The 25,116-nt window shown below is 37.5% G+C and overlaps 1 protein-coding gene across 3 annotated transcripts in view; it reads left to right on the top strand.

Moving 5' to 3' along the window:
* The window catches only part of LOC145279581 (uncharacterized), a 202,203-nt gene extending 177,426 nt beyond the window's left edge, over window positions 1-24,777 (top strand). For all 3 annotated transcript variants that reach the window (XM_080130741.1, XM_080130742.1, XM_080130743.1), the window contains one exon: window positions 17,510-24,777. In XM_080130741.1, the coding sequence (XP_079986867.1) occupies window positions 20,230-21,768 (1,539 nt within the window). In that variant the 5' untranslated portion in view covers window positions 17,510-20,229 and the 3' untranslated portion in view covers window positions 21,769-24,777. The remainder of the gene's footprint in view (window positions 1-17,509) is intronic.
* The last annotated feature ends 339 nt before the right edge of the window (window positions 24,778-25,116 follow it).

Below are 25,116 nucleotides of genomic sequence, written 5' to 3'. Positions count from 1 at the left end.
AAATCCAAGGAAAAAATAAATAAAATTGTTTATTTCTCTATTAAAGCTTTTATGATATTAAAATTTGGTCTTTGCTCGTTTTATTGAAATAAAATTTACGGGTTTAAATTACATTTTCATATTGTTATAATCTGATAGACGTATAGGTGTCTATTCAAACAAATGTTTGTTATGGCGACTTGGCCAAAAATTCTGATACACCTGTGAGTCGGACTTTTTTTGTTTGTTAATCCCAGTGGGATTCGTTGGATTTCTTTAACTATCGTCGTCAAAGGGGCGTGGAATTTGGAATGAAATTCTCTTATATTTGTTGAAAAAAAAAGTCGTTGCTGTCAACGGAACTTAAAATGCGATTTGGACGACTTGTGCATTTAAATTCGTTTTTCACCGAGGAATTTAAAATGAGATCCTGTTGTGTTAAAAAGAAAAAAATTGTTGTTTTTTTAAACGAAAATGATTTTATAAAAGTACAATTCGATTCGGATTTTATTGTTGGAAAAAAAGTCATTGTTGTTAAAAGAACTTGAACTGCGATTCGGATGACTTGTATGTATAGAAATCCTATTTTAATGCGGAATTTAAAATGAAATCCTGTTGTGCTGACAAGGAAGAAAGGTGTCGTTATTAAACGATGGATTTATTTTATAAAAGTACAGTTCTAGTCGGATTGTATTGTTTGAAAGAAAAAGTCATCGCTGTAAAAAAATCTTAAGATGCGGTTCAAATGGCTTGTATGCATTGAATTCGCTTTTCAACGAGTGAAGGGGAAATGTCAATTCTCTTTAAGATTTGGATTGATGACAAACGAAATTGTGAACTCAAGAGAGTTGATTTGCTGACCCTCCGATTCCAATATCTCCAGTAGTTCCAAATTTTTAAAAACTTTTCGGTATAAAATTTAAGATATTTTGTTAGCTTTTATTTATTTTTTCTATCCCCCCCCCATCAAAATGCTGTCCTTGACATTGGCCGCTCGTAAAATAGGAACACATTTTTCTGATTCCGATACCTCTGGAACGATTGTTTAAAAACTTTTCGGTATAAAATTTAAGATATTTTGTTAGCTTTTATTCATTTTTTCTATTTTCCCCCATCAAAATGCCCCCCCCCCCCGACATGGGCCTCTCGTAAAATAGGGACACATTTTTCTGATTCCGATCCCTCTAAAAATTCCGAGTTTAAAAAAAAAATCCGATTTTTTTGTTAGCTTTTATTTATTTTTTCTATTTTCTATTTTAACCTCTCAAAATGCCGCCCCTGACGTGTGCCACTCATAAAATAGGGACACATATTTCTGATTCCGATATCTCTAAATGTCCCGATGTTTTACAACCTTTTCGACATAAAATTTCAGATTTTTATTAGCTTTCATTTATTTTTATTTTATCGTCTTAAAATGCCCCCGCCGCCCTTGCTACGCCACTGACTCCAAGTAATGAATAAATTAATGTGTTTATTATTTTTAAGCATTAAAATTCTAATTTTGTGTTGATTTCTCTTTTGTTACGAAATGTTTTTAAATAGGGTCTTTATCAAAATTTTAACCAGTTTTAAGCTAACGTAAACAATTTAAGCAGTAGTGATAATAATTACAAAGTAACCAGCAGCTGTTGTTGGCTTCGTTTGAAATTAATGAGTTTTGTAAATTACGTTTATTTTGAAAAACAAAACGAAAACAAACTTTTTTATGTTTAAAATAAATGCAGTTTGTGATTCTTTTGTAAAATTTCCTTCAAGATATATTAGTTTTCAAATAAAATGTAATTTCCGAACTTTAATTGAGTAAATGAATTTATAGCTGACAATGAAAAATAAAACTAAATAAGATGATACTCTTTTAGGTGCTTATGTGAGCATACTTTGAAAAACACACAAAAAAATATGACACCAAAAACTGTTTAGAATTTAAAGTAGAGGGAAGGGCTTTTTCGCAAAAAAGAAATTAATCAATAACGAAACCCTCCATTTCCCGACCATTTTTTTCCTTTTAGAGTATTTTTTTTAAATATTTTTTATTTGAAAAGTTAGTATCTCTCTCTCTCTCTCTCTCTCTCTCTCTCTCTCTCTCTCTCTCTCTCTCTCTCTGTATATATTATGCTACCACTAAATCTATGTCCGAATAACAAGCCCATTTAAAAGTGCCTCCCTTGAATCTGTTGTAGCATTAACTATAAATCTGAGTGAGAAGCCCCCCCCCAAATCTCCTTTAACACTAACACTAACCTTAAGTTCAAACCATCTTAAAACTACACATACTCGTCTCAAAAAAAATCCCGCATTCTCTAAAATAACTCACATGATTTTTCTCACATAAAAAAATATATTAACTGCTTTAAAACGTTAGAATAGCCTGGAAATGGTGAATAGTTTATATTAAATTTACATGTAAAACTAATCCCCCACTCTAAAATAATTGTTTTTGTTTATTTCAGCCCAAGTTTTCAGGGTGTTCACATATGATTGCTCCTAGCTCTACCACCACTAATTTGAAGTTTAGGTGATACCCTCTTAAAAACACATAATTTCTAAAAAAAAAAAAAAAAAAAACAAACAAAAAACCTCACAGGATTGATTTCCCATGGGGAAAAATAGTTAACTGCTTTAGAACCTTAGAACGGCCCTAATGTGACCTTGAACGTGTGACCTTACACAACCTTGAACCTCTGATCGCGGCCCAGTTATGATCTGCACCCTGGTCGGTACAGTTATGATATGTCGACTGGGCAACCAGGTCTGCCAACCATTAGTACGTCGCGTCACCCAGTGAGTTCTTTGTTAAGGCGTTGGGGATTCTTCTCGGATGCTTGGTCCTCAAGGCCTGTTCTCCGTGGATCGTCTAGTTATTCTGGGTGGTCGTTGACGGATACAGTGTCACAAATGGCAAATAAAGAAATATACACATATAGGGATCAACGCACATCAGCAACAAAACTCCGGAGGTTGGTTAATATAATATATATTTCGGAAATTCATAAAAGAAGTATTTACAACATATACATATAGTTGAAAATTAATTCAAGCAAGCAGTTAGTTCTACAGCTGAGCTTCTGTTGTTGAAATACCTGGTCGGTATCGCGGACTTTGCGTAATTCTTGTTAAGTGATCGACACGTTATAAGCGTTGAGTTATCAAGCAACAAGAGAGGGAGAGAGAGAGAGAGGAGAGGTGATTCTGCCGAGACGGAACAACTCGACTTAGCTCTCTTTGACTCTGATTCCCAATCTCAGACCCGGACTCTGACTTAATCTCTGATTTTTCATTTCTTTTATAATACAATTATGGAATGATGACGACACCCATGTTCGTCATCGACCAATCAAATTGCTTGGTTATAATTCGACGGGGCCTTTTCTCATTGGTTGATTATACTTCGACAGGGCTCTTTTTCATTGGTCCATTTCCAAAATTGGATTGACTCCTCCTTTAATTAACGCCCAACTTACACGTTGTATTATTTAACTCCTCCCTGGCTTACTAATGGAATTTTTCCATATCCAGGAAAATTATTTTTCCTTTGACTTAAAGTAAATCACGTGATTTTATTTGTTTTAAAATTATCTATTGATCTCATTTTTCGCTTTGATAATTCAAAGGAATTTTAGTTTATCTTTGAATTAAGTTCTGGTTGTCGGCCATTCCATTATATCAGACATTTTGATTACGTCAAAAGACCAAGAATGCATTTGTCGCTTTGAACTTATCGGACAACACATTTTCTCATCCGAGCAAAAATATTTCATAACTTCAATTTTCGTTCGACCTGATTCACCAAATGACAATTCTCGATACGTCATAAAAATATGTATTATTGTTTTGAAATTTCGGACAATTCATTTTTTCCTATTCTTTGTTCTAAAACACAATGCCGAGTCACTGCGTGTGTTTCTCTCAGATCAAAAACAACCCGACTTTTTCAACTGTCAAACTCACAGATCAAACTTGGCTCATAGTTTTGCCAATTGCGGGTGTGCAATCCCCAATTCTCTGGTTCTTGTACAATTATGATTTCGGCTATTTCAGATCAAACGCCTGTGTATTTTGGCTAAAATATTTTATGCATTCTTTTTCGCTTTTGAAGTTTAGAATGTGATTTAACTTTTCGCTACAAAGGCACTTTTGCCGCCGCCATCTCAACAACAGACTTAGCTCAGAATTTATTGACAAAAAAAAATTAATAATAATTTTTATTCCTTCAAAACCCGATCATCGTCTGGGAACAAAAAAAAATACTTTTAACCAAAAGAAACGTCGCATCAACCCTACAGGTCTGATGTGGCCTCTCTTTAGTGTTACACTAAAATCTAAGATCATTTTACATTAGATGTTTATATTAAATTTATATTTTTGTTGTTTTTATATTTCTGCCAAAATTTTCAATGTATTCATATGTAAAAAAAAGGGATAATCACATGGTTTGAACAGGCAGGTGGGGACGATTTAGCAGGTGTTAATCTACAGTTGTTATGTTGGGGACTTGTATAACAGTGTATGTTTAATGTTCACGTAATCGTGTGTATATAATGAAGTTTCTTCATGTCATCTAGTGCTCCTAATTGTTCCTTGAGTATGTGTATGACATACAATACAGTCTGACATATAACTTTTAATATACAAATGGGGATGGAACACAATGTTAGGGTTATTATCTTCCATAAAAAAAAATCATACCTTGTTCATCCCGATCTTGGTTGATGAAGCTGCCAAAAGCTGAAATGAACATTTCTTTCAAACAAACGCTCAGAAGCCTTCAGTTATATTTCAGGTAGTTTTTATTTCACCATGTTTCCTTGTTGAAAGATTGCATGCTCGTCCTAGTCTACTCTCTCTCTCTGCTCCAGGCCAAAGGCCCATTGCTAGGGACTCAACTGTTGCACTGTCTATCCTCAACTTCTCCACTTTGGACTTCTGTCCCAGACTCTCCTTAGCTCTGTAACTAAATCGTAAATGATGTACAAATTACCATTAGCGTATTAAGCGATGCTCTTTGTGTAAACAAATTGAGCTTAGGTATTTGGACAATGTCAAAACATTGTTAATTCACTGCCCGCATAGCAGCAGCCAAATAGTGGTAATGGTCAGAAGCTCTGACTGTCGTTTGGGCGGTCGGGTTTCGATTCCTGGCTTGAGGTAGTTGCTTGTCTAGCCGCACTGATGAGCTGTGAAACAGCAAAACTGTACTGTATGTTGATAACTACACACACACACACACACACACACACATCTATATATATATATATATATTATATATATATATATATATAACATATGTTATTATGTCAATGACTTACATAACATTACATATGAATTCCAAACACGTTTCCGATACTTAATTTACTCACGTTTCACAATTCCATCCTGAATCTTCTGTTTGGAAGCCTACATTTTTTTCAAAGTCAAATTCCAGGATCTTTTTATTCAAAGCTAAATATTTTACTAACATTCCTTTGTTTCAATAACATTCTCTCTGCATACCTTTTTCTACATAAGTTATAAAACAATAATAATGTTCATTATCTAACATTTTACTTTTTTAAAATAATAATAATAGTCGATTTCCTAAATCGACAATCAGCAAGGCAACCTGGCATAATATAACACAATAACACCAAAGAAATCTTGCAATATATTCATTTTTAAACAGTTCTATTATTAGATTTGAGTTTCTTGTACATAAAATAAAATACAGTTCAACATTGAGTTTTCTAAATGTTTTTTAATGCATACATGACATTTTTATGGTATTGCGACATATATATGTGCATTTATTGCAAATTACTTGGAAGCTATTAATTTATGGCCATATACAGTGCCATCTTCGGATTCCTTGCACAAAAATAAATTTATAAGGCAAATTTCATCAGTTTAATCTTGTATTTTAAACAAGGATATAAAAGTTTTACTGAAAAAGTACAGTAAAAAAATGTGACAAAACGGATGCGGTCTTCAAGAGGGAAAATATCCAAACATGCAAAGCAGAAAGTCATAACTTCCTTGTCTTTAGTCAAATTTTTGTAAATATTCAAGCTTTTTTCTGAAATCATTAGGCTCTTTCTATGTATTCCATTATTGAACTATTTTTAGCAAATTTAATTTATTCGTGTGCATTGCTAGTAAGAGATGTTCAGAAATATTTCAGATGTGACATTTTCATGAATAAACACATCTGCCACGAGTCTCTCTCTCCTAGACAGGATTAAAAAAAGTGTCGTCAACCTAATAGATCCCACACTATTAACCAAACTGAAACTTCTGTCCCATCATTGCAATATTGACCTCCTCTGACTTATAGGTAGATATTCTGTCAGGAACTTTCGTTGCATCTATTATTATCAGGAAGGTAAATCCACACAGAATTTTCACCATTATAGATTCCTATACTACAACTACCATTGCAATTAACAATTCTGTATGTCTTCATTTCACTGTCAAGTATACTGTAAAATTTGAGGTGTTTTTCCTATTGTTTCTTCAAATAACATGTTATTTCTCTTTTGCATTAAGTGAAAATCATTTTCAAATCAATAACCTCATTTGGTACTATTAAATATTTGAAATAATAAAATATGTTATTATATATGTGAAGAATATGAATGGTTTTCTTTGGTTATATTGATACTTGTAAAGTTTGTAGCTCATGATGAAACCGATTTTTGTATTGGTATCGTCGAAGAGTTTGCATAAAAAACAGATGATGCTGATGCGCTAAGCTTATCAGATTGCAACAGACAACGTCTTTCAATTCAGAATTTTTTTAAATTTCATTAAGACATTAAAGCGATAATTAATGTCAACGTTTAAACACGGACGACTCAGTCTCTTGAATGACTAAATAAAATGTAAACAGTCTTTATTTTTCCTTTTTCTCCCAAACTCTTTATCCTAAACCAAAAATGTAAAATAAAACTTGTTTTACTCTAGCCCTAACGTAACATAAAAATAATTTATGTCAGGTTTCTATTAATAATAACAGGACAAGGATATGTGACCGTTCAGACCAATATGGCCGACTGCCCCCGGTCTCGTTTATTCACGTTTACGTCCGAGAGTTTAAATTATAAACATTGAACAAAGGGGGACAACTCCCACCGACATAACATCTCCCTTTTTTATTTTATTTAATAATGTTTAATGTTCTTTTACTATATGGTCTCTCTCTCTCTCTCTCTCACACACACACACACACTTGATATATCTATTAAAAGAAAAGAGTTCATTTATTTACTTATATATATATATATATATATATATATATATATTTGTATATACATATATTATAGGTCTAGTTTAATAGGTGGTCTTGACTGACGCCCAGATCTGGTTGTTGTATACCCTTGAGAGGTGAGAGTGGGGCATGCTGTTTTGACTGTTTCTTCCCTAGGTAGATGACTGTCTTCATGGGTCTCCGATGTGTGAGCCTCGACCATTTCTGGTGGCTTGGGTACAATGTGTCGTCGATTGCGTCGCATTATTGTCCCTTCTTCTTTGGTCCGTAGAATGTAGGAACGTGGTGTATTTGCCTTCTTGGTTTGGGGGGTTGGAGCTTCTGACCCATACCGGTGTGCCATTTTCGAGTGGTTGTAGCTCTTTAGCTTTTTTTGTGTGAGTTGCTGTTGAGCTTTCTGGTTTCTTTTCCCTCTGTCTAAAATTCTCAAGATTGGGCCAACTGGGGTTTAGTAGATCCGGGTGAGTCGGGACGTTTGTCCTCAGACGTCGGCCCATTAACAGTTCGCTGGGCTAAACCCACAGTCCATTGGTGTCGCTCTGTGTGCAAGCAAAGAAAGATATGGGTCTTTTGCCTTCTTTAACATTCTCTTCATTGTTTTCACACAGGCTTCTGCAGTTCCGTTGCTTTGGGAAAAGCGGGGACTGTTTGTAACGTGCTGGAAACCCCAGTCATTTGCGAACTTGGCAAAGTCCTTCGAAGTGTACTCGCTTCCTGGGTCTGTTCTTAGGATGACAGGTACCCCATGTCTGGCAAAAATAGCTTTAAAACTCTGTATCATTGCGCTGGAAGTCATTGATGTAAGCATGGCGATTTCTGCATATCGAGAGAAGTAGTCGACAAGTATGACATAGCTGCTGCCTTTCAACTCAAACAGATCAGAGGCTACAGTCTGTCATGGTCTTGTTGGAAGCTCAGTTGTCATGAGTGGTTCAGGCGGTTGGTGTCTTAGCTCGGCGCATCTTGGACAGTTTTCTACAGTTCTTTTGATTTGTCCAGATAGTCCTGGCCACCATACGGACTGGCGAGCTCTTTGTCTGCACCTGGTAATTCCCTGATGACCAGAGTGGATTTTGGTAATAATAGTCGGTCTGAGTAGCGATGGGATTATAATCCGTGTGCCATACATCAGTAATCCATTCTCACACGTGATGCTGCCACGGTAGGCCCAATAGGGTTTAATTGATGCTGGGACATGATCCTTTGATGGCCAGCCATTTCTTACATATTGTAATATGCAGTTGCTAATTTCATCAGTTTTAGTGGCTTCCTCCAGCTCTTTCAGACGTTTTTCTGTGGCAGGTAAAGATTCCATCATGGTGTGGACGAACACTGTTGCTAACTCTTCGAGGTCCTTGTCTTGTTTGGTGGGTCCGTTGTCAGATACCGCTCTTGACAGAGCATCAACTGTGTATAGTTCCTTACCAGGGACATAGCGAATTGTGTATGCATACCTCATTAAACGTATTCGAAACCTCTGTATCCTTGCTGGAAGTTCACTGAGGTCCTTAGTACCTAGTAGTGGCACCAGTGGTTTGTGATCTGTCTCCACTGTGAAGTGTAGTCCAACAAGATAGTCTGAAAAGCGTTCACATTATGTTCATGTTATGGCTAGGGCCTCCTTTTCTATCTGTGCATAACGAGTTTCAGTTTCTGACATGGCTCGTGAAGCGTAGGCGATGGGATGTAATTTTGTGTCATCTTGTCGTTGTAATAATACTGCTCCCAGTCCATTAGATTAAGCGTCGCTAGAAACCACAGTCTCACTTGATGGATTGTACAGGCATAGCACAGGTGCTAGACACAATGCTTTCTTGATGGAGGAGAATGCATCCTGCTGTGCATTGTCCCAAAAAACGCATATTATGATTCAATAAATCCCTTAATGGTTTATTCATGTCTGCTAGGTTTGGAATGAATTTTCCTAATTGATTCACCATCCCTAAGAACCGGCGGGTTTCTGTCATGTTCGTTAGTGTTTGGAATTTCGAGATACCAGTGAGCCTTTCCGGATCAGGTCGCAGGCCGTCAGCACTGAGTATATGTCCAAGAAATTTTACTGACGACTTGGATATTTCGCATTTTCCCGAATTGAGCGTAATACCAGCAGCCTGAATTTTTTTCAGTGTGCTCTTCAGCCGGGCATCATGTTCTTGTTTCTTTTTCCATATACTAAAACATCATCTTGCATGCATATGGCTCCAATTTCGGTCTCTAGTACTTGTGACATGCGTCTCTGGTAGATCTCACTCGCTGATGAAATACCAAACGGGAGGCGGTTGAATTGGTATCGTTCGAATGGAGTTATGAAGGTCGTCAGCGAACGAGATTCTGATGAAAGTGGAATCTGCCAATACCCGCTGTTGGCATCCAACTTGCTCATGATTTTTACTTCCCCTAACTGAGCCAAAAGGTGGTCGACCGTGGAGAGCATGTCGAGTTCACGTTTTACGCACTTATTGGGATTTGTGAGATCTACGCATATCCTAATCGTTCCATTTGCTTTTGGTACTACAACCATGGGGGAACACCATTCGGTGGGTGTGCCAACCTTGCTTATGACCCCCAGTTTCTCCATTCTCTGGAGCTCAGCCCGTGTTTTCTCCATCAAGGGTAGTGGTACGCGTCGTGGTGTGGGTACTGAGTATGGAATCGCATCCGGATGTAAGAGTATGGTACATTCTTCTCCAAATGTGCCTAGGCCTGTGAATAAGTCTGGCATTTCTATTTTGGGTCGAATGGGCGTTTCTGGCTGCTGATGGTATGTAAGTTTAGGTGGACAGTTACGAGCTTAAGTGCTTCGATGGCTGGCTTTCCTAACAGTGGCTCCTCGAGATTGTGGATAATAAATATCCTCTGTTCTGCTGAAAGATCTTTATGCGAGACAGTTGCAGTGACCACTCCAGTCACTTTGAGTGGAATACGTCTTGGACCATGAAGAATTTTGTGGGTATCTGAGAGGTCTGGTAGATCTCTCCGTAACTTATATATGTGCTCTGGAATCGCAGTCACATCCGCCCCAGAGTCCAGCTTGAATTTCAGTGGCACTCCATTGATGGCGATATTGGTTCGCCAAGGCTTACTTATGCTGATCTCTGATATCGTCAGAACACCAAGGTACGCATTCTGATCGCTTTCACAGTCATCTGAGCTAGGTTTAATTTCATGCAGCCTTCGTGTACGGCAGCAGTGAGCATAGTAGCCAACCCTACCACAATTGTGGCAGGTGGCTGAGATGGCAGGACACGTGCGTCTCTGGTGTTGGGTTTTGTTACCACAGCGGTGGCACTCAGCCTCTGGTCTATACTGCTGTGTGCGCTCATTTTTTTTTGTCGATTTTCGTAGTGCAGTTCTCGCCCGGGTCTTGTCATGTGTTTACCCTGACCTTGTCTGCGAATTCGGTTGTCACTAACGTAGTGGACTGCAATATTATTGTCAGCTGGATCTTCACCAACGATATGTTCTGGGGACCGCAGGAGATGCTGTTGTGATTTTATTGTTTCACTCTGTCGTGCGCGTCTGATGGCCCCATCCAAGGTGAGGTCCGGAATCATTTGCAGACTTAGTGATAGCTTAGTATCTGTGCACCCAACTACAATTCTATCACGAATTAATTCCTCGTGCATGTCTCGAAAATTGCAGTTTTTAGCTAGTGTGTGGAGGTTAGTGATGAATGAATCAATGGACTCACCTTCCTCTTGACACCTTCGGTTGAATCTGGCCCGTTCATAAATTACGTTCGTATCACCCTTGAAATGGTCATTGAACTTTGTTACCACTATATTGAAGTTCTGGGCTTCCTCGGGTGCAAGTTTGAATGTGGCGAAAATGTCTTCGGCTTTATCACCCATACAATATATTAGGGTGTCCACTTGACAAGCATTTGGTTTTTCGTCAAGGCTGGACACTGTCCGGTAACGGTTGAACCGTCGTATCCATTTTTCCCATGACTCGGGTTGGTCGAATGGAAAGGGCTCTGGTGGACTCACGTGGCTATTCATACTGGAGGGTTATTATGGAACTTCACATATTTCTTTTTTTTTTAACGGCTCTTAGGCTCGATATTTAGTATAACTCTTTCCCCGTATTTTGCTCACATTTGTTAGTAAATCCCTTGTTCTGACCTCATGTTATGTCAGGTTTCTATTAATAATAACAGGACAAGGATATGTGACCGTTCAGACCAACATGGCCGACTGCCCCCGGTCTCGTTTATTCACGTTTACGTCCGAGAGTTTACATTATAAACATTGAAAAAAGGGGGACAACTCCCACCAATCCAAGGGACATAACAATAACCCTAATCTATCTTAAACCTAGCACTAAGCTAAACTTAACTGGTCGGGGTTAAAAACTTTAATAGTTTAAAAACAATTTATTGAAACATAATGAAAATAAATTAAATAATCTTTAACTTTATCATGCAAAAAGTTCTTATAAAAAATTATACCAGTTTAGTAACTATATTTTCTTCATAAAAAGAAAATATTTTTATGAAATGTTTCAAATAAAAACTATTTTATCTAGCTTTAAATTGTTAATACTTACCTGTTTGTATAGTGTTCCATCGTTTTAATTTTGAGGCATAGAATGTTTCTATTCAGCATATTCCAACTGTTTACATAAACAGCTGAAAAAATCCAAAGAAACATTGGTTTTAGCATTGGTTACTAACTGTATCAGTATCTTTCAAATATTTATAAATCTGTTAGTTGAACCAAGAACAACGGAAAAGAAAGGCTGGATTTATTACATGCATTGTAATGCATTAGTTGAATAGTGTTACAAACAAAATGGTATTATTATAATTGTTTTTTAATGAACATCAATGAAGTATTTGAGCTTTCGAGATATCTCTTAAAAATGTATTTCTTTTGTAAATTATAAAAGACAATTATTACACTTTGGATATAATATAAAATAATTTGTTTATACATATATTTAGTCTAATATTGTAGGGGACTAAAAATTAGAGGACAACGGGGAGGAGTAATCTGCCCCTTATATATTCCTTGTGTATTTTACTTTTGGTCACGAGCAGACGTGTTGATTTTCCCTATCAAGGAGGAAACATTTTTCCGCCACGAGGTGAGGACTTATTCCACCAGCCGGTAAGTCTTATTGAACTGTCTCCATTGTACTATATTGTATTGTTCTTTAAATGTTTGTCAATGTACAATAAATGTGTAAATATAATTGGGCTATTGTGTTTTATTTGTATGTTTCTATTTAGTTTAAACTAACAAATTGGTGACTCCGAATATATATATATATATATATATATATATATATATATATATATATATATATATATATATATATACACACACACACATAGATAATCAGTTCTGTAAAAAAAAAAGTAAAATAATATTTTTATGAACAATAAGAAAGTTAGGATGTAAATTTTATTACTAGAATTCTAATTATTATTCCCTAAATGAAAATTCCTAGGGTAGCGTAATTAAGATAGCAAAACGATTTTTCTTTTATTATTTACATATTTTTGTCGATAGAATAAGGATAGAACTAGGGTTTTCCTTTAATCGTGCACACCAAATGCAACAAGTTTTATTCGAAACTAAATTATACTTTATAGGAAAATTTCGTTCGTAAAACGGCCGTCGGTCTTCCTGCCACGGTCATATTCGGCGCCTGATACAGGATTGGCTGATATGGGCGAGTACGTTGCGTTCGGTCTCTGTGCCCCCTTACCCTCCGTGTTGTATTATTGCTATTCCTTTCTTTCCATGCTCTGCTACTAGACTGTTGTAGTTTCCAGTGCGGTAAAAGAAAATAAATAAATATTTTTTTTTAAATGGCGACAACTTGTAATCTTAATGCCTTATTAGTACGCGACGACCCTGCTTTGTTTATTGCTCGAATCGATTTATTTTTCCAACAAAAATCGATTGACAACTAGGCAGAGAAATTCTGTTACGTCGCCTCCATTTTACCTCAGGATACAATTACTGAGGTAAGAGAGTCAATAATCTCTCCACCTACGGAGAAGCCGTACAATGTACTTAAGGAGAGAGTCACAACTGCTGTAGTGCTGTCTGTGATTGTTTCCACACATAAGCGTATTTCGTAGTTGTTGGAGCAAGAGACCATGGGGGATAGCAAGCCATCCCAATTTCTAAAACGGCTACAAAAATTAGCGGAAGGTGCGATGGATAAAAACATCGTTAAACATATTTTCCTCCAACGAAGTATGAGGTGGCTATTGCTGCTCAGGACGAGTCCACGCCTATGGAACAACTCGCCGTCATGGCAGATCACATTGCAGACATATTATCCACACAATCGTCTGCAGTATCGAGCGTGCAGACCTCTGGAAGAGACGAGCTTCTGGAAAAATTAATGGAGGGCCAAAAACGGTTGAAAGCCCGTATGAACAGAATGGCGGAAGACATCACCAAACTATCATTACAACAGAAGCAGATTCAGGGTTATGGCAGCAGAGGAGGTCGCAGCCAGTCCCGGGAACGCAAACAAGAAGCTATTTGTTGGAAGCCCTAGAGATTTGGCGAAAATGCCAACTCTTGTATTCCACCTTGCAACTATAATGGGCAGGGAAAAGCCTAAACCGACAGACGAGAGCGGCATCAACTGTCGGTGCATCCTGCTCTGGCCGCCTACTTTATGTTGTAGATAGGAATACAGGCATCCCGTTTTTAGTGGACAGTGGGGCACAAGTTTCCCTTATCCCGGCAACATCAGTTGACAAAAGGTCTCCTCCCTGTAAATTTACACTGCGAGCTGTAAACGGTTCGTTATACGGACTTATGGGGAGAGGTGCATGGACCTCAAGTTGGATTTACGCAGATCGTTTATCCACGTTTTTATAGTGGCTGACGTAAGCAGTGCTATACTGGGTACTGATGTTCTGCAAGCATTTGGCCTGGTAGTAGATATGTCAGGCCAGTGTCTCAGAGATCCAAGCACACAACTTGCAACATGTGGGGTGATGGGGAGTGGCACACCATTAGGTCCACAGGTAGCACACGCAGACCAGGACGAAGCTTTCCTGAGTCTTTTGAAGGAATATACTTCAGTACCTGTCCCCTCCTTTCACAAGGAAGTTTTACCGCACACCGTAACTCATTACATCGAGACAAAAGGCCCACCCGTCCATTGTAAAGCTAGATGTTTAACACCCGAAAAAATAAAGGCTGCGAAAGCAGAATTTCAGCAGATGATGCAGCTTGGCATAGTTCACTCTTCAAATAGTGAATGGGCCTCGCCTCTTCAACTTGTTAGTAAGAGTCAAATGCATGGCGGGCATGTGGGGACTACCGAGCTTTAAATGCCGCTACGAAACCGGATAGGTACTCAGTATCACATATCCAAGATACAACAGCAGTGGCCCAGAATAATAAGATCTTTACCAAATTAGACCTTATTCGGGCATACCACCAGATCCCGGTGGAGCCCGAATATATTCCCAAAACAGCAATTACCACACGGTTGGGAATGTTTGAATTTTTACATGTGTCATTTGGTTTACACAACGCAGCTCAAACGTTCCAACGTTTTATGGACCAGGTTCTGCGAGACTTGCCATTTCTGTATGCATACATAGATGATATCCTCATTGCTAGCAAGAATAGGCAGGAACACATATATCATGTGCACCAAGTATTCGATCGCCTGAACCAATATGGTGTTGTTTTAAATCCATCAAAGTGTACTTTTGGTCAATCCGAGGTTATATTTGGGTGGGGCACCATATTTCAGAGAGAGGAATTTCCCCGTCCCCAGAGACAGTCAAGTCCATCCGAGATTTCTCTATTCCTGCTACAATGAGACAGTTGCGGCAATTTTTAGGATTAGTTAACTTCTAACGTAGGTTTCTCCCTCATGTTGCTCAAGTAATTTTGCCATTGACAGGTATGCTGACGAATGTGAAGAACTGTAACATTACACTATCGGATGAAGCAATAGCAGCATTCAACAAAGTAAAGGCCATGCTAGAAGACACCGCAAAGCTGTCCCACATTCAACCCGATAGTGAACTTTGCCTGGCAGTAGATACATCTGCAACTGGAATTGGAGCGGTCCTGCAACAAAAATGTAATGGGAACTGGCGACCTATTTCTTTCTTCTCCAGGAAATTGACTGGTGCAGAAACACGCAAGAGCACTTTTTCTAGAGAGTTGTTGGCCTCGTTTTCAGTAATAAGATATTATCGGCAGCTGCTAGAGGGACAGCCATTCTACTTGGTGACTGACCACAAGCCTCTATTAGGCGCTCTGCAGTCCTCCTCAGACAAATACTCTCCCCGAGAGGTTCGTCAGTTGGACTATATTCTACAGTTTACGTCGGATGTCAGACACGTGAAGGGAACTGACAATATACCAGCAGATACACTGTCACGAGGAATAAACTTCTTCACATTGGGACCTTCCGTCGAGGCCAACACCTTAGCTATGGAGCAAGAAAAAGACGAGCACCTGCAGAAGCTTCTGTAGAATAATGGAACATCACTGCAACTGGTGAAAATGACACACCCCAACGGCCCTAGACAAATAGTGTGTGATATCAGCACTAACAAACTGCCCCATATTTCCCAGCATCCTTAAGGAAAGACATATTCAATGCGGTACATGGATTATCACACCCAGGGGCCAATGTGTCGATACGCTTAATGACAGACAGGTATGTCTGGCCGAGGATGAAAGTGGACGTGTGAGAATGGATGAAGAAGTGTGTACAGTGTCAATAGGCCAAGGTTGGTCGACATACACGTGCGCCACTAGGCACATTTCCAGTACCAGATGAGAGGTTCAAGCACATACACCTCAACATCACCGGTCCATTTCCGACATGCGAAGGCCAAAGCTATCTGTTGACATGTGTCGACAGATTTTCAAGGTGGTTTGAAGCCTTACCAATGCCGGATAAGACAGCATACACAACAACCAGAACTTTCCTTGCTGCTTTGTTAGCAATATTCGGTGTCCTGGAAAATGTGACAACTGACAGAGGTAGACAGTTCGAGTCCAAACTGTTTCATAAACTATCAGGACTTTTGAGCACCAGAAGTATACACACCACACCATACCATCCACAAGCAAATGGTGCAGTCGAACGTCTACATCGCAGCCTAAAGGCCTCTTTCTGCGCAGTGCTTACCAGCAATACAAAGTGGTTAGAACACCTTCCTCTAATTTTGCTGGGTTTGCGCACAGCAGTAAACAGGGATATGAATTGCTCAGTAGCAGAAGCGCTGTATGGTACCGCACTACGCCTGCCAGCACAATACTTTTGTGATACACCAAATAGAGTTTGGGACCCTGCATCATTCGTTCATAGACTGACAAGAACCATGGCCAAAATGGCATATTCTCCATCAGGAATAAAGAAGTGCGCTAACACATATGTGCCAAAAGCACTAGAGACATGCACACATGTGTTTGTTTGAGATACAGCTAGGTCGCATACCCTGCAACAACCGTACCGTGGACCTTTTAAAGTCAACAAGAAAAACAACAAGTACTTCAGCGTCCTCATTAAGGGCGAAGAACAAAATATTTCAATTGACAAGTTGAAACCTGCAACACTCGAGGATGCATATTTAGAAGTAGATCCCTCACAGATGATGCCAGTCGAAGTGACATTGGAAAAACGCTCTCATAAAAAAACACGTTTGGGCAGACAGATAAAATTGCCTGCCCATTTAAGAGACTTTCTCTCTACATAAAAAATCCTCTCACAGCATTCAATCAAAAGTACTCCATATTTTGGGGGGAGTGTTGTAGGGGACTAAAAATTAGAGGACACCGGGGAGGAGCAATCTGCCCCTTATATATTCCTTGTGTCTTTTACTTTTGGTCATGGGCAGACGTGTTGATTTTCCCTCTCAAGGAGAGGAGAACCTTTTTCCACTAAGAGGTGAACTCTAAGGACTTATTCCACCAGCCGGTGAGTCTTATTGAACTGTCTCCATTGTACTATGTTGTGTTGTTATTTAAATGTTTGTCAGTGTACAATAAATGTGTAAATGTAATTGGGCTATTGTGTTTTATTTGTATTTTCTGTTTTGTTTAAACTAACAATATAAAAGGATTAATTCATTTTATTAATGGATAAGTATTGCAACATTTGTCTTCATTATATTTTGAATTTTATCTAGAATGCATTTGGAAACTTAAAATTGTGCATAACACTTTATAATATAAATTTTGGTTTTATATTCATGATTTTTAATAATTTTACTTGCAATAAACATATAAAATATATCTTTTCTTCAAATTTATAATTTAATCGTTTTTAATTTTGCAGAATATCCAGCATTTATGGGAAAAACAAGTATCATTCCATTCGAATGGATCGACATTCTCTTGGTGACTTGAAATATCGGAAAGTCTTACAAAAAGATATTTGGAAAATTCTTGGTGTAAATTTCTGAAAAAAAATGATATCCTTGAGAATATATGCATCTTTTTCTTTCATCACAGAGCATTTTATGATATATTGAGAAAACATTTTCTTGTCAACTGCATAAGCATTTATTTTCTTCTTTGTATTACTCATTAGAACACTAGCTTGAATGTTGCAAGTGTATATATATCTAATACACTTATTGTGCATATGATTAATGCACTTATAGATTCTTTTATAAATGTTAAATTTCAGGCATCCAAAATATTTGAAATGAAACACCTACAGCTATACTGAAATCATAGCTGTAAAATTAACAACTTTGAATAATTAGCTATTAAAATATGTAGGAAATTAGTTTTATTACTGGTCTGAATTCTGTGAATCTGTATTCATTATGTCATTTATATAGCGTTTAAATATCATCAAAAGAAGCTGTATAGAAATTATATGAATTTCTCCTTCATGTCCCGTTTTCTCCGATCTGTATAGATATAAATCAGTCCTATTTACTTTCAAATCCATAGATATAATACTGAGCTTCCATACAAAGTAGCACCCACCGGTTCTATACTATTACATATTATCGATAACAGTTTAAGCTATAAGAAAAATATTTATGTAGGATTTAAATAAGGTCAAATAAGTTCTATAAAATTATAATAGCAATTGCAGTTTAAACAAGTAATGTTTCCACTGAAACATAAGAAAAAGTCTCTATCATGACATCCCTTCAACGATCTACTAAATTTAAAATCAATAAAAACGGAAAAATTATGTTTCATAATTAATTCTATTTTTTGCATGAAAGCCAGTATCTAATAATACTTATAAACAAGTTATACTAAAAATGTCACATATTTTAACTTTGAAAATTAATAATAAATCTGATACTGGACATCAATATTTTTGTGAAGTATGTGGTTCATCTTTTGTAAATTAATCTAATGTCTTAAGGAACATGCGAACGCATACTGGAGAGAAACCATATGATTGTGAAGTATGTGGATCTTCCTTTTCACGGAAAAATTATATGTTGCAACATATGCGAATGCATTCTGGAGAGAAACCATATTCTTGCGAAGTATATGGCTCTTCTTTTACACAGAAACAACATATGGTGGAACATATCAGAATGCATACAGGAGAGAAACCATATTCATGTGAAGTATGCAGCTCTTCTTTTGCAAGGAAGACATATGTTGCAACATATGCGAACTCATACTGGAGAGAAGGTAGCAATAAAAGGGTTAATGTTGCTCTCAAGAGACTAGTGCCATATAGCACAACCCTGACTGAGTTAAATCAGGTGTCTTATGCATCAGGACTCTACATTGTAAGGAAAGTAATGCCAACATTCCAAAAACAACGGGAACCAGAGGCAAAAGACAAAATACCACGCTGGAAACAAAAGATCCAAAACCAGCTAAACCTGTGCCGAAGGGAATTGTCCCAGATTAAACAATTCCTAGCCGCCCCTGCTGTACAGGGACGACTGAAGAACATCATCGGCAAACTCAGCAGGAAATATGGTACAAAAGCAGGACAGCTACACAACGTAGCTAGAGAATTAGAAGGAAAAATCCCAGCACTTTCCAAACGCATTAAGAAAAGAGAAAGCAAGAATAGGGCAAAGCATGAAAACAAAACATTTAAGCAGAATGCTCGGTTATTTTACCGTAACCTAATAAGGGACACTATAACGGTGAATAACCCGCCCAAAATGCAAGAGCTGGAGGATTATTGGAGGCCTCTGTTTGAGAACGAGATCACCCATAACAAAGAGGCTCAATGGATCCATACCATTGAGAGGAGCCTAGAAAATAGGCCAGAGATGCCGGAGCCAAAAATAACAGCTGGCACTATAAAAACGAAGCTAAATGGCGTCTCAAATTACAAAAAGCCTGGCATCGACAATCTCCCCAATTTCTGGCTGAAACAACTAACATCATTACATGGGCATTATAGCAGTTGTTTCAACAGAATATTGAGCGGTGAAGAAACCACACCAGAATGGCTATTAAGAGGAGATACAACCCTCATAGCAAAGGCAAAAGAAACGCAACGCCCTAATAAATACAGGCCCATTTGTTGTCTCACTACCACCTACAAACTCTTCACTGGCCTTGTTGCGGACAGTATATACCAACACCTCTCCTGTGCCACATATCTTGAAAAAGAACAAGCAGGCTGTAGGAGGGACTGTCTAGGTACCAAAGACCAGCTCTTAACAAATAAAACTATCTTGGAAGACTGTAGGAAGACAGCGAAATTTAAGTATGGCTTGGATTGATTATCAGAAGGCTTATGACAGTGTACCACACACGTGGCTTCTACGCTGTCTAGAGCTATATAAGATACACCCGATAATCAAACAGGCCATAGCTACACAAATGAAAATGTGGCAAACAAACATGACATTAAGCCACACAAAAGGAAATATAAGGGTCATGGACGTAAACATCAGGCGAGGAATCTTCCAATGAGATAGTTTATCCCCTTTACTCTTCTGCTTGGCAATAGATCCGTTAAGCAAACTTTTAAACAAAAACAAATGTGCTTACAATCTAAGCCAGGACCGCCGACAAGACCCAAACAAACGAATTAACCACCTGCTCTTCATGGATGACCTCAAGCTGTATGCCAGTTCTGATGCCGACTTAAATGAACTCTTGCAAGTCGTACATAACATATCCAGAGATATTGGCATGAAATTTGGACTGGACAAATGTGCCAAGTGCTCCATCAAATCTGGGAAGAAGATCGAAACTGAAAATATACAGCTTGATGAATATACCACCATCAAGGACCTAGAAGGGCAGGAAGGATACAAATACCTTGGCATAGAAGAGAATGATACCATCCAGCATGCCAAGATGAGAAACAAAATTGGAAGTGAGTACATACGCCGAGTCAAGAAGATGTGCAAAACAGAACTCACAGGCAGAAACAAAATAACTGCCATTAACCAATTAGCCATGCCAGTGGTAACATACAGTTTTGGTATTGTCGACTGGCCACAAAAAGACATAAATAGACTAGACACTAAGACACGTAAAATGCTGATAATGTATAAAGTAATATACAAAAACCAGTGTCTGTCTAGAATGTATCTGCCCAGATGGAAAGGAGGTATGGGGCTCTCGGAGATTGACCATCAACATCGTGCAACTATTGTGAGCACCGGACAATATCTGATGAGCTCTAAAAACCCAACTCTCAAGATGGTACACCAACATCAGGAATCAAGAGCCAGTAGAACAACATCCATCACAAAACTGGCCAAACCTTTTGGGAAAGACTGTCTTACAAGTGAGACAGAAACAGAAAAGATACCTGCGACTGAAATAGCCAGAAAAAGTCGCCAGAAATACACTAAATCTTTCCATGACAAGAAAGTTGAAGAATGGGCCAACCAACAACAGGCCAACTATTTTCTGGACGAATATAACCAAGACTATATTGATAAGGAAGGGTCTATAAGCTGTCTAAAGGATGGATCGCTCCACTATGACCAGGAGAAGTTTATAATAGCTGCCCAAGATCAAGGCCTGATAACCAATGTGTTTAAAAAGATGAGTAGTCTCAGCAAAGACAACAAATGCAGGTTCTGCCACACAGAAGTAGAGAGTGTGAGCCACCTGATTTCTAGCTGTAAGGTTCTGCTAGGGGACGGCTACTATACAATGCGACACAATGAAGTATGCAAATATCTCCACTGGACGATCTGCAATAAGTTAAATATCGAATACAGCAAGAAGTCATGGGAACATATACCCGAAAGAACAGTCGGAAACAAGTCATATACCATCCACTATGACTATGCAATCCCTACAGCCACGTACCTAGAAAACGGAGCTGTAAAACCCGACATTGTAATATGGGACAAGAAGGAGAAGGAAGCAACCTTGGTGGAAGTTAGTGTTCCAAATGATGCTGGGTTAAACAGAGCTGAGAGGAAAAAGATTACCAAATACCAGGGTCTTATGTATGACATGAAAAGAAACTGGAACCTTAAGAAGATCTCTATCATTCCAGTAATTATAGGAGTAACCGGACTTATGAAAAGAATTTTACAAACTATCTTACAAATATACCAGGTAAACCAAGCGCAAAGGAGATTCAAACAATTGCACTTAAAGGGACGGTTAGAATCTTAAAAAGATCTCTCGGTTGGAGTGTCTAAAATAGCAGGTGTATGTTTGGCATCTGGTAGGATGCCCCATCCCTGGCTTAAACAAAATGATAAGAAAAATGAAAAAATAGAGAGAACCCCGACATTGTAATATGGGACAATAAGGAGAAGGAAGCAACCTTGGTGGAAGTTAGTGTCTCGAATGATGCTGGGTTAAACAGAGCTGAGAGGGAAAAGATTACCAAATACCAGGGTCTTATGTATGACATGAAAAGAAACTGGAACCTTAAGAAGATCTCTATCATTCCAGTAATTATAGGAGCAACCGGACTTATGAAAAAGAATTTTACAAACTATCTTACAAATATACCAGGTAAACCAAGTGCAAAGGAGATTCAAACAATTGCACTTAAAGGGACGGTTAGAATCTTAAAAAGATCTCTCGGTTGAAGTGTCTAAAATAGCAGGTGTATGTTTGGCATCTGGTATGATGCCCCATCCCTGGCTTAAACGAAATGATAAGAAAAATGAAAAAAGAGAGAAACCATATTCTTGTGAGGTATGTGGCTCTTCTTTTACACAAAAACAAACTATGTTGCAACATATGCGAAGGCATAGTAGGGAAAAACCATATTCTCGTAAAGTATGTGGCCTTTCTTTTAAATTTAAACAAAATATGTTACAACATATGCATAGGCATACTTAAAAGGACACATCTCTGTTTTAAGTATTTATGTCTTCTTTCTTCAAAGAAATCTATGTTTCATGCAAGCACATACTATAAGAAAACATCCTTTGTAGTATATCGCTCTTACATATTAAACAGATATACTATGTTGTTGTGTAATTAAACAGATATTGCATAGATATGTGGCTCTCCTCTTCAAACAACTACAATGTACTGATGCTACAAAGAAAACATTCTATTAAAGTATTTAGTTAATTTATAATGTAATAGTATATGTAGCAACACAGATGAATACACACATGATAAAAACTATTTTATTTTGTAGTGTGTGATTCTCTTACAGATAAGCCACATGTGTGACATCTGCGAACACATAGTGGATAAAAACCATATTACTGTGAAATATTTTTCTCTATTTTAATAACGAAGTGAAACTGCCTTACATAAAACAAATGTTAGCAATCATATTCTTATCAAAAGTGTAATAACCTTTGTCAAAGAAATCCAATATTTTGCAGAATATATTGTTCCTTGAGCAAAGATATTTGTCTAATATATAGCTATTCATTTTCACAAAGTTCTAACATATTGCAGCTACTAAAAAGGCATAAGTGTTAGAAAGAAAAATTTCAAAATAGAGAAGCACTATGTTATTGTAACACGTTCCTTATCTCATACAAAGAAACGATAATTCAAGACCCAGTGAACTAAGTGCTAGAGAAATTCAAACAATTGCACTTAAAGGGGCGGTTAGAAACTTTTAAAAAATATATCACTTGGAATATAGAAGATAGTGGGCGAATGTCTGGTCTGTGGAAGAATGTTTCACCCCTAACTTAAACAAAATAATAAGAAAATAAAAAAGAAACTTCCTGTAATTATGCGGGGGAAGGGCTTGAATAAGTTTCCATACTGTTTTGTACATGCATTTAAAATTGTCGTAGACTCTTGAGAATTCAGTACGTTATTGCTATACATTTTGAGATGATTGCCCAATTTTTATGATTTCAGATTTAAATGAACAACTACAGCAGGAATTGGAACACACCCTTCCCAAGGAGACTGATATACAATAAAATTCGGTTTTAAACTTTCAGAAAATGCCACAAAACGTATGGAATGCTTTAGACTGTTTTGGACCATATTGCATGAATCAAGCATTAGTCTTTGAATGGCATAAGAGATTTAAGGAAGGCAGGGAGTCTATGAAGGATAATGAAAGGTATGGGAGGAGTGAGGAAGTCAGAAAATTAGAGTTAATTGGCCAAATAAAGAATTACATGGATAAGGACCATCGTATGTCTATAGAGACAATAAGTGCATTGTTTAATGTCAGTGTGGGAACTGTGTACACACTTATCCACGAGGAACTGAAGATGTGGAAGATTTGTGCAAAGTTTGTCACAAAAGTGTAATCCCCAACTCCATCTTTTTCACAGATCATTTGACCAAGATGGGCATCTCTTGTTTCTTCAATACCACTGTTTGTTTAGTTGTGTGTTTTCTGTAAAGTTATTAGAACGGTACAACAAGTGCATTGCAACCAGAGGAGATTACTTCGAAGGGTACTAGAGTTTCATGTGTTTACTATCAATAAAGTGCCCATACGAAAAAGTGTGGAATCTTATTGAACGCACCTCATAGATGCCATTTGCATTATAAACAAAGATTTTTAAAAATGACTTTGCCAATATATCTAGTTAATCAAGTAAAAGATATGTTTAAATTGCACATACATCAAATTTCAGAGTGCAATATTTGGGTCGTATTCCCAGAAATAAAATATTCGTGATCTATATGTTAAAAAGCGTGTAGGAAAAATAGATCTGTGCTAGCATACAAGTCTAATTGTAGTTTTTACAATAATTTATAATAATAAGTTATTCTGAGACGAAATCGACCTAAAAAGACTGCACCATGTTAACCCCATGTAACATAGTCGCATGATCCGTTGTTTAATGATGAAGCAAAGACACACAAATTGACAACTCACATGCCGAGTTAATGTCACACCAACATTTAAGCTGTTGCATGGATATAACGTCATGGAATGAAATGTATATATTTTTTCTAAGAAAAAGGAGGAAAAGAAAGGAAAATATGTGTGATAGTTAAGAAATTACGCTCGACATACGCGCGGATTTCCTCCCTCATACCCTTTCAAAAGAAAAACGGTTGACCTGTGAGTTCTACAAAGAATTATGGCAACACAACAGTTGGTTGTAACTAAAAATAAAGGACTGATATCTGATGAGAGAAAAATAAAAAGAGAAAATATTGTGTTGTGATATAAATACATGTTCGGCAACTTTTGTATGAAAAAGATAATAAATATTTTTTTTCACCTACAAAGTTCGTGTCAAAGTTTATTTTTCTTTTCCTAGTTTCTAAATACAACGTTTGGTTAATTTTTTAAAGTAATAACTGTGGGGTATATGGTTAGAAAAAAATAAAAAAAAACGTACCGGGCGTATCTGTAGTTACTGGTAGTAGTCAATGGGAAGAGAACCATGGCCGTTATTGTAGTCAATGAGAAGAGAGCCATGGCCCTTGTTGACTCAGGCTGCACCACAACATAGAGACTGGCGATAAGAGAGTTAGGACTAGAGGTGCTGCAGAAATGCTGATCAAGCGCAGGCTTGGAGCACTCGCAGATTTTATAGCGGAATTCCAGTTGAAGGTATC

Source organism: Euprymna scolopes, chromosome 7, assembly GCF_053919585.1.
Source record: "Euprymna scolopes isolate OS-2025 chromosome 7, ASM5391958v1, whole genome shotgun sequence".
NCBI lineage: Eukaryota > Metazoa > Mollusca > Cephalopoda > Sepiida > Sepiolidae > Euprymna > Euprymna scolopes.
The sequence above is the reverse complement of the archived record's forward strand: the minus strand, read 5'-3'. Positions and strand labels throughout refer to the sequence as shown.